Source organism: Camelina sativa, chromosome 3, assembly GCF_000633955.1.
Source record: "Camelina sativa cultivar DH55 chromosome 3, Cs, whole genome shotgun sequence".
Lineage (NCBI taxonomy): Eukaryota > Viridiplantae > Streptophyta > Magnoliopsida > Brassicales > Brassicaceae > Camelina > Camelina sativa.
In genome coordinates, this window is record NC_025687.1 from 726,583 (window position 1) to 737,048 (window position 10,466).

General features: G+C 34.8%; 1 protein-coding gene, 2 long non-coding RNA genes and 1 other non-coding gene across 17 annotated transcripts in view; 1 reads left to right on the top strand and 3 right to left on the bottom strand.

The window, feature by feature from the left end:
* Positions 85 to 1,291, bottom strand: LOC104759907. Its single transcript, XR_762828.2, has 7 exons — positions 1,244 to 1,291; positions 1,070 to 1,148; positions 901 to 970; positions 750 to 816; positions 617 to 653; positions 456 to 526; positions 85 to 365 (listed from the first exon to the last, which is right to left on the bottom strand). It is a non-coding gene; the product is annotated as an uncharacterized LOC104759907 (long non-coding RNA).
* Positions 2,964 to 6,832, bottom strand: LOC104759912. Of its 13 annotated transcripts, none has more exons than XR_762835.2 (20): positions 6,465 to 6,832; positions 6,279 to 6,349; positions 6,110 to 6,199; positions 5,969 to 6,010; positions 5,697 to 5,878; positions 5,524 to 5,586; positions 5,321 to 5,424; positions 5,056 to 5,166; positions 4,880 to 4,946; positions 4,695 to 4,775; positions 4,513 to 4,621; positions 4,372 to 4,432; positions 4,207 to 4,253; positions 4,002 to 4,110; positions 3,768 to 3,890; positions 3,597 to 3,684; positions 3,466 to 3,521; positions 3,308 to 3,385; positions 3,107 to 3,214; positions 2,964 to 3,012 (listed from the first exon to the last, which is right to left on the bottom strand). It is a non-coding gene; the product is annotated as an uncharacterized LOC104759912 (long non-coding RNA). The 13 variants fall into 13 exon arrangements; XR_002037203.1 differs by having other exon boundaries at positions 5,701 to 5,878; positions 6,110 to 6,203; XR_762840.2 differs by having other exon boundaries at positions 5,083 to 5,166; positions 5,361 to 5,424; positions 6,110 to 6,203.
* On the top strand, positions 7,125 to 7,196 carry TRNAH-GUG. The gene has a single exon. It is a non-coding gene; the product is annotated as a tRNA-His (tRNA).
* The window catches only part of LOC104759950, a 3,601-nt gene continuing 539 nt past the window's right edge, over positions 7,405 to 10,466 (bottom strand). Inside the window, exons 2-8 of one of the 2 annotated variants that reach the window (XM_010482814.2) lie at positions 10,287 to 10,466; positions 10,100 to 10,171; positions 9,449 to 9,519; positions 9,065 to 9,212; positions 8,040 to 8,117; positions 7,820 to 7,915; positions 7,405 to 7,654 (exon numbers count right to left, since the gene is read on the bottom strand). In XM_010482814.2, coding sequence (XP_010481116.1) covers positions 7,574 to 7,654; positions 7,820 to 7,915; positions 8,040 to 8,117; positions 9,065 to 9,212; positions 9,449 to 9,519; positions 10,100 to 10,171; positions 10,287 to 10,415 — 675 coding nt within the window. In that variant the 5' untranslated portion in view covers positions 10,416 to 10,466 and the 3' untranslated portion in view covers positions 7,405 to 7,573. Of the gene's footprint in view, positions 7,655 to 7,819; positions 7,916 to 8,039; positions 8,118 to 9,064; positions 9,213 to 9,448; positions 9,520 to 9,652; positions 9,843 to 10,099; positions 10,174 to 10,286 lie in introns of those variants that run through there. The other variant, XM_010482819.1, reaches the window with a different exon arrangement.

A 10,466-nucleotide genomic window follows, 5' to 3' on the forward strand; every position in this document is an offset into this window, starting at 1 on the left:
TTGTATTAAAACAAGGTTTGCATTGAACTTTAATTTTTTTTTTCCCACAAATATTAGTGTTCATATAGCGAGAGAAATCACATATTAAACAAGTACTACATGTAATGTATACAAATGTCAAAATTAATATTGGGTTATATAATCCTTAAGTATAGTCGGAATTTGAGGTCTTCACTTTGTTGATAGGATTTTCTCAATTTTTCTAGAGATTATGATTTTTCTTGTCTATCATACATCCGAAAAATAATTTTAGTATCTACAATGTAGAAGCAGATATTTACCGTGTTTTACAGCAACACCACCACACTTCTTCTCTGAGTTGAACGGAAAAGCATGAAGCTAGAATCTCGAAAATTCATCCACAGCTGAAGGAGAGGAAACATACGAATCATTTTTCCACTCCTAAGTGTAAAACTGCGTTGGAAGTTGAAAACAATAAAACTCAAATATTAAACCTTGATTTCCCAGCCAAGAATGGCCTTTTTCTGTTGGTGAACCAGACAACTCTAATCCAACTACCGCCGCCCTGTCAGCAAATAAAATCCCATGAGCAATGTTAAAGAGCTTATCTAGAAAATCTTGAACTTCATTTGTTGAGAGGTATGACATCACGCACCACAATATCATAGATAGAATTTTCCACCTCTTGTCACCTGTGCAGCAATCAACACATGTATAGTGTAACTAAGGAGGGAAGAAGAAAAATGAGTATTGAGGGAGGAAAAATTACATTGGTGCAAATCTATTACCTATAGTATGTTTCACTTTAATCATTCAGGTTCCGAGGCTGGAGAGGTTATTTGTAGTCACTGACAGCTGCAGAGGAGAACAAAGCATCAGAACAACACCAAGAGTAAATATCAAAAATGCTCATATTTAAGTGAAACAAGTTAATATTACCCGTGACAACAATCAAAATAATCACTGCAAATGCAGTGCTTCCTCCATCATACCATCCTTCTTTGATACCCTGTCGAAGATTATGTAAGACAAAGGTTAAATTGCAGTTGACGGTACACTTGTGAAAGTGAAAAGAGCAAGATCTAACTAAACTGATTTCATTACAAACCTCTGTTTTTAATCCCAAGTGCTAAAGACGCTACTGCAACAACCATCAAAATGATCAAAGTGAGATCATGGCAAGCATCCTGAGAGTGAGAAAAAAAAAAAAAACACGCCTTGTGAGAATGAGCAGGGAAAACCTAGGCTACACAGAACAAACAACAAATGCGCATCTCCACACCTGAAACCACAAATGGTCCAGCGATGCCTTTCTCTGGTAGTATCTGAGCAAATTTAACAATCCTTGAAGCTGATGCAACAACAAAAAACATGCACACCAAAGTTAGCGAGAGACGAGAGATAAAAATAAAAAAGTAACCAGACATAAATAAGCGCGTCTCATGAGTGGAAACTTACCCAGTCCATATTGCTGCTTGTTGTTGTGATCCTTTGACAACATAATGACAAAGCAACCTGAGAGAAAAAGCAAAGAAGACTATTAGAAACCAAGCATTTACACATATGAAACAACAACACAAAAGGGAGAAACGGATCTAGGTCTTACTCTCCACTGTTAGCAGGGACGCAGAACGTATTGCTGTCAAAGTCGGGGTTGGTTTTCACTCTTACCAGACTCCAAGGCGGCAATGACTTCAAGAGAGTCTTCGTCTTCATCCTTGCAGTCGCAGAAGAGAACACGCGAGACCAACACTGAAAAATCAATTAAAATAGTAAGGTCAAACCAAGATTATACAGATGTAAGTGTTAGATTATAGTATAATATAGAGATGAACTTACTTGGAGAATGACTTCCCTATCCATCGCGTAGATCTCCACCTGATATAGAGAAGCAATAGACTTAATAATTGAAGCTTTAAAACTAAGAATGCAAAGACTCATGAACATAAGGCTTAATCCAAATCTAAATCCTTTGTAATTACCGATATCAGTTTCGTCGTTGTATTCATCAAAGACCTGCAACAGTATCATGCTTCAAAAACTAAGAACGATGGAACAACAATTTTGAACATAAGAGTTGCAGAGCTAAAACAGAAAACAAAAGACACTTACATTGTTATAGTAGCCCATGTCGACACAAGGTTCTGTAAAACCAAAACCTGAAGCACTGATCTGACGAAAAACAGGTTGGATTTAACAATTATCTGCATCAATATGGATAGCATTTCAGATAGATCAAACAATAAGTAATATGCGTAATGAGACACAAACCAGAAAGTTATGAAGCAGCAAACTAATAACGAAGATCCTAAATTCCAAATATTTCCACCAAGATAATTCCCTTTAACTTCTGATCTTAAACGAATCACACTTAAGTGATAGCGATGTAATTTTGTACCTTGCTTTCGGTAAGACGATAATAGTTCAGCAACACTCCGCTATGAGCATCAACGTTAGGCCACGGGTGGTTCTTGATCTGTAACAGCGATTACAAGATTCATAAAAGCAAAGGAAAACAGAAATGTGGTAGCACATGAATGATAATGTAAATAGTACCTTTCCAGGCTCAGTTAGAATAGGAGGCACCAACCACTTCATAAAGCTTGAGGACCTATCGAGTTAAATAATTTGTGAGCCAGTTAAAAAGAAAGTATGACCAAATAAATATTAAAGGGGGGAAAACGTTACCAGCCTGAGAAAAAGCAAAAGCTGAACAACCACCACCAGTGATCCCCCACGCTTAGGACGAGAAGTTGCCAAAGACCCATAAAACCCACACCAAAGAACCGGATAATCCTAAAACACAAGATAAAGGGAGTTAAACCCAATCCTGGATTTTCAATCTATTGCTAACAAGCAACAACGATGGTGAAGTGAGGAATGAGACCAAATTATATGAGAAAATGTAATAAAAAAAAAAAAAAAAAAAAACCCCAAAAATTGCAAAATGTAAAAGTTGCAAAGTTTCACCTTTTGGAGGACATGTAACCTCTCCATGTTTACACTCTTTGGCCGCTCTAGTGGCAATCGAAGAGCCCGGTCCTATATCAGCTGAAACAAGAAAGAGAAAACAACATCACAAAGATGAGTGTGGGTTTATTCAACAAGAATTGTCAATAGCGCCAAAGTATGTCTGTGTATGTACCTGTGAGCAGATGAAGAGACTCTTTGAGACAGCCAAAAAGCAGTGTAGTATCTGTGAGCAGATGAAGAGACTCCTTGAGACAGCCAAAAAGCAGTGTAGAATTTGTATCTGAAACAAAGTTCAGTCAATTAATTATAACCAAGATTCAGCAAAACAAGACCCAGGGTTTAACACTTAAGTGATAACAATGCAGGTTTGTACCTTGTTTTCGGTTAAACGATAATAGTTCGGCAGCACTCCGCTATGAGCATCAACGTTAGGCCACAGGTGGTTCTTGACCTGTAACAATTACAAGATATTCATAAAACCTAAGAAAAATCAGAAAGCTGGTAGCACAAGAATGATAAAGTAAATAGTACCTTCCGCAGGCTCAGTTAGAATAGGAGGCACCAAACACTTCACAAAGCTTGGGGACCTATAGAGTTAAATTATTCTGTGAGCCAATAAAATCAAAAGATGCAACAAAGAGAGAAGAACAGAGTTAACTTACCTTAAGCAGTACGAGTCTTCTTCTTCATTCTTCAATCCATCTCTGACCAGCAGCAGGTATACTGATTCTTGGCTCCTCTTGTTAAAACCTAAAGGAGACAAACTCGTTACTAAGCAAACATAAACAAGAGAGATTTCAAGTAATTTAAAAAAGTGGAGAAACAAATCTCACCCCAACACTCTCCAGAAGATTAACAGTATCATAGATTTGTGGTCGTCTCTCTGGACTCCTGAAACAAACGCCAATTCAATCTCCAGAATAGGATTTGACCATCGTTGTGTAAGACTGCAACATCTAGAGAAGGAAGAAGCAACAGCAAAAAACCATAAGAAAAAATATATCAGTTAGTTTCTCTATTGTGTGTGTAACGAAGAATAAACTTTAAAGGGGCGGAATTAAACTCACAACTTAAGGATGGGGAGAATTTGAAATGGACAAAGGAGGAAGACTCAGAACCTGTCTCGAGTGACCTCAGCAATATAAAGCAGAAATCACCAGCTCTCCTCATATGATCCTGCAAAAAAATGGATTTCATATCAGAAAGAAAAAAAACAAGACAAGGGAGTAGAAACCAAAATGTTGCAGCAAAAACATTAGTTGTCAATCAGACCTTCAAATGTTGCCATGGAGCAGATGATGGGAGCCCACGTACAGTAACTGCAAAAAAAAAAATAGAGGCATCCAAGAATCAGAAAAGTGAAGTGAGACCAAATATTATCAAACACAACANGATATTATCAAACACCAAATTCATCTAAGAGCAAGTAACACAAACCTCAAAATTCAGAATGTCTTCTTATAGCTTCCATTAGGATCACTGAAGATGTATCTGTATGCTGGTTAGTATTAGTTAGTAAAAAACTGAAAAATCCAAGTGAAAAGAAGCAAGAAAGAGAGAAGAACATAGTTAACTTACCTTAAGCAGTTAGCTTAAGTCTTCTTCTTCTTCACTGTTCAATCCATCTCTCTGAGATAAAGCAGACTTGAGTATTCTTCTTCTTCATTCTTCAATCCATCTCTCTGACCTGCACAACATATACCCGAATTAAATTAAAAGCAAACAAAAAAAAAACAAAAAAACCCTAGGATTTATGAAACCTGTACTTGGCGGTCGGTCAAATCAGAATAAGAAACGCCATCATCCGGCTCCTCTGATCATCATTTGGCACCAATATCTTCCTGCAAATTCATCAACCGAGATACTCAAAGAGTTAGAAGACAAGACAAGACAAGTGAATGAGGTCTGAGCATAACTTAAAAGTAAACACTAGAATTTGTATTACCTTTAGTTGGTCGATCAAACCAGATGAGAGAAAGTTGAAGAAGAAGAAACGCCATGGAACCACTTGCCTGAGTAAAGCGAAAACATTCACCAAAAGAAAGAAACACACAAAGCCATCAAAAAGCAAATTCGACTCACTTTTATGGAAGCGGACAAGGGAAGAAAGGCTTATATTACCTTCAAAAATTAGTTTGATGTTGTTACCTTAAAAACCCTCTCCATCAACCGTTTTTGTTCTGAATCTACTTCACCCTCCAAAAAATCTGGTTGGAACACTCGAACACACATCTGTTTCACCCAAAGAAACAAACAAACCAAATATTTAAGATCACCGTATACAAACAAAAGCTAGACTCTTATTTCAAAAGTAAAAAACATTCAAAACTCTTTTTAAAGAAAAGAGAAGAGTTAAAGGAATCAGAGAGTTAAAAGAGTTTATTACCTGTGGATGAGAATTGTTAGCATGAGGCAATGACAAGTACCTTTTATTTCAAAGGGTGGTGCGCTGAATTCTAGTGCCTTGTCGAGTTCCAACTTCAGTAGCACCTTGTTGTTCAACAACATAAAAAAAAAAATAGAAATATTGGATGAACTTGAAACAGGACAAAAAACAAGAAAAAGATAGAGGAATTTAAGAGAGCTTACAAAGCAAGAAGAGGAGTATTCCATGGTTAAGGTCATAATCCCTCACACACACTTGAGTAGCACCTTGTTGTTCAAAACAAAAACAAAAAGAGAGTAATGGTTAAGGGAGATAGATAAACTTGAAACAGAAGAAAAAAACTCTCTGAACAGGATAAAAATTTGGGATGACTTACAGACCAATAAAGAAGAAGAGGATTTTGTTGCCATCCTTAGGGTCCATAATTCAGCATCATCCTTAACATCAATGGGAAGGAAGTGCACCATATATATCTTCAGCAACAACAAAACCAAAAAGTCTCAGTTTCACTTATGGATGGGGAAGTATTGAGTAACTGTGAGCAATGGTACGAATTGCCTGCGTAAAGCAAAAAAAAATATCAGAAGAAGTGAAGTGAGACCAAATATTATAAAATACCAACTTCATCTAAGAGCAAGTAACACAAACCTAAGAATTCAGAGTGTCTTCTTATAACTTCCATTAGGATCACTGAAGATGTATGTGTATGCTGGTTAGTATTAGTTAGTAAAAAACTGAAAAATCCAAGTAAAAAGAAGCAAGAATCAGAGAAGAACAGAGTTAACTTACCTTAAGCAGTCTTCTTCTTCTCCACTCTCCAATCCATCTCTTTGACATAAAGCAGACCCGAGTATTCTTCTTCTTTATTCTTTAATCCATCTTTCTGACATGCACAACATGTACCAGAATTAGATTAAAACAAAACCAAAAAAAACCCTAGAATTTACAAAACCTGTACTTGGCGGTCAAATTAAAAGAAGAAACGCCATCATCCGGCTCCTCCGATCATCACTTGGCACCAATATCTTCCTGCAAATTCATCAACCGAGATACTCAAAGAGTTAGAAGACAAGACAAGGCAAGACAAGACAAAGAGAATGAGGTCTTAACATAACTTAAAAGTAAACCCTAGAATTTGTATTACCTTTAGTTGGTCGATCAAATCAGATGAGAGAAAGCTGGAGAAGAAGAAGAAGAAACGCCATGGAAACCATATCCTGCTTGCTAATTCATTCATCAATAAGAAGACAAAGAGAACCCTAATTCTGGGTCTTCAAACATAAACCCTAGCTCTGCTTTGAATCTTCTTCGGTCTTCAAAAATTAGAGGAAGGAGAAAAAAAAAAAAAAAACAATCTTACGCCATTAAAGAAGAGAACGAAAAGGTATCTCCTCCTAATTTTTTTTTTTTTTTTTTCGGTGAAGAGAGTGAAGAAGAAGAGTCTCAGTGTTTAAGAGATGTTGAGATCAAGAGCAGTATTTATTATAAACAACAAACACATATTTGTTTATGTTTAGGATTAAGATTAGGGGTTACTAAAAAAAAAGAACCGAACCGTTTATAAGGAAAAAGAAAAGGAAATTATAACGTTTTTCCTTTTCCATTTAACTATAGTCATTACATAATGGGCTTATTTACATACCGAAGCCCATATAAAGCCCAAATATCTAAACCGACATGTAAATTAATGGACTCTCTCAAAAAAAAAAAAACACTTAGGAAACGTAGGGCTTTTTATTGCAACTCAGATCAACACGACTGTTTACTGTATTATGATGTAAAACATGTAAGAATTAACATCAAAGTGGCTGTAGTTTAGTGGTAAGAATTCCACGTTGTGGCCGTGGAGACCTGGGCTCGAATCCCAGCAGCCACATTTTAAATCTTTTTTTCATCGAAGGGTACTGCTGTCTTTTAATTCGTCATTAGATCCTGACCGTTCATCTCTCCACCTGTCCTCTAATTTAAAAAACCTAAACTTGATCTAATTGGGCTGGGCCGAAACATTAAAATATCTTTGTTTGTAAGATCTTTCAGTTTCCCTTTCAAGTTTACATAACCATATAGAAGATAATGGTGAACTGTTTTCTCCTCTAATTTGTGTTTGGATATTTTGATTAAAAATCTATATAACATATTGTAACATTTGCTAATGATTACAAATTTCTCCTCTAACATTTTCTAATGATTACAAATTCCTATATGAACATTCATATTTTCTGAAAAAAGGTTTGAACAAGAGAAAATACTAAATCAAGCCCAATGTTGTTGTTGCTCTTCCTCTTCCAAACCATTATCTTCTTCGTTAGAACTTAATGTATCTTCCTCAGATTCCTATCAAAAAGAATGACCAACGAACATTATAAGTATACATATAGAGAGATACACAGAGTTGTAACTTAAAATTTGATTGTAGAATGTAAAAATGGAGTTAATCGTTAATTAAAGAAAGAAAAACAAGAAATATAACACTCAACAGTCCATGTTTGGGGAGCTTACGAGATATTCATATCGGAGACTCCTCTGAATAGCTGTGATAGTTCGAATGATAACGAGCATCGGCAATAGTATGCCAATGGCCTTCAATGTTAATACCTGCCCATTATTTTCACCATTCATCTTACTTTAAAAAACATATAAAACTAAGTAATAGTAAATCATATTTTTTTTTGTATCTCTAGAAATAAAAATCTTAATTAGAAAAGGAAGAGCAATTTACCGTGAAAATTGTGAAGGGATACTCCTCGGTTCCATAAACCACATCAAATGCATGCTTTATCAACAACACCACCGAAAACTACATAAAAAGAATATAAATATCAAATTAGTACCAACAAAAATAAGAGTCACGCCGTAAAAGATGTAACATAAGGATATGGGTATTATATGATATGATAATTTGCCCAGATAAAATTGGTTTGGTTCAATTTGGGCATGGCTTGAATATGGGTTAAAGCTTTGAAAAGACGTCATGTAAATTGGGATATGTCACCCACTTATAACTATGAACCATTTCCGAATTTAGTAAACAGAGACATTCTTTTGGTTCCAAAAGAAAACACCTTTTTCTTTTCGTTAGGTTTTTTGGTCGACCAAACCTAAGTAAACCCGAGCAAACCAAACTCACCAAACCTAAGTAACCAGGCCAGCCAAACTCACTGAACCTAAAGTGCCTAGTTTTCTAATGAATCCGTAACCATCATTCTAATCTAGTGTTCTTTGTAACCCTGGTATTCGCGTAGCAGTAGCACCACTGAACTTGAACCATCTCCACGAGTGTTCAAAAGTGTTATAGATTTGTTATTCACTTATTGTTTCAACGATGCTCCTATTTAAACAAGCACACTAATTTAAATTTAAATTTATTAGTATCAAAATAAATTAAATGATAATACAAGTACCCGTTTTTGTTAGCAATTAATTGATTCAATAACTTTGTTATAAATTTCTAAACGATTGGTAATCAAGTGGACATAATGATTATCATTAGTGGTTACCAATCATGCGAACCTTAAATGTCGATTCGATAGAAGTGGTTGCCATTTCTGATTTGGACCTCACGTAAACCAAAGATTGGTCTTTCATGATACATCGCATCAATGCCTTAATATTTAGCTAATTTGTTTAATATTTAGTGTATAAATCCTCCACGTAATAATCTTATTATAGACTTAAATGCTTACTAATAATTATATTACGTATGTTTTTTTTTTTAAACTTAAGGGGGATCGATATAGAACTTACAACGAGAGCCAAGAATGTACAACAAGAGGCGCCTCTATCAGCACCAGAGTTGCATTCTTGGAAATCTGCTGATCCTGCTCTGCTCACTAATCTTCTTCTATTTCTTCTTCTTCCTCCATTTCCTCTCCTCGCTATATGTAAATTATCTCTGTTCATAAATTAAGTTAATATTTTTTTTCAATTTGTTTTGGACTGTTGTTGTTATTATTAGAATCATAATAATAATAATAATAATAATAATAATAATAATAATATTAATAAGAAAATGTGTAAGGATTTAAATAATTGGAGAACCAACAAAAAAAAAAAAGACAGATCAATTGCTGGAGTTTGGTGGAAATTAATTAAAACCTTAAATATTTTTGTTTTTAAGAAAATTAATACCCGATTGTGACTGTTGCTGCTTCGATCAATGGACATGGTTTTGAAGTTGTGGTATATCCAGGTTTATACTCCTGAAAAAAAATATTTAATTAGTGTGTTTCTTTTCCATGCATATATAATTATCGATCTCATTATAAATCACTTTTAATACAAATATTATCAAAACAGAATCCAAATACTATACAGCCAGAAACAGAAAAGTACCTCCGACAAGTTCGGTAGGGGTCCCATAACTCGATGGATCCAGTTACCATTTTTGTTTCTAACTCTTTGTTGTAAATCCATTGTAAAATAAATATATACAACTCGGAAGAAAAGTTATGAAAGTTTTAAACAGCGTGGCATTGGCTCATTGATTACGATCTTTTACGAGAATCGAATATTTTTCCTTTTTCTAATTTTGCAAAAAAAAAAAAAAAAAAAAAATTACGGGACACGTAGGATAACACGTATCGTTGTTATTCAAGAAAACTAGATGAAAACTTCGAAAGAAGAAGAAGAAAACAATTACGTAAATTCAAATTTTTTGTGAGATGATAAATTGGGAAACAAATTATAATTTTAACATCACATAAGCATAAATAACCCCAAAATTACCCCGAAAAAATAAAAGAAATATAAATAAACTCTAATTGATGTTAGAAAACAAACCTGGAGACAAATTTCACAAATTGTGTTTCCTTTCTCATCGCACCATCGTTGTATGCAATCTCTATGAGCGAACTGAATAAAAAAATAATCAATATGCAAAGTTCTTTTTTCAAATTTGAAAATTTAATAGAATCAAGTTAATATAATTTATATATATAAAAAATACAAATCTTGATTACGAAGATACCTTGATGGTCCCTGAGCAAGAACAAGGAGCTTCAAAGTAGCTCTCAGCTTCTTCTTCGTGACAGATTCTACACCGAGTTGAACTCGGTTTCGAGTAAGTTTCATCTATAAACAAAACTACATCACCCATCTCCTTCTCGATCGTTCCGATCTCTCCGTTTTAAAAAGCTCTGCTTTTCAA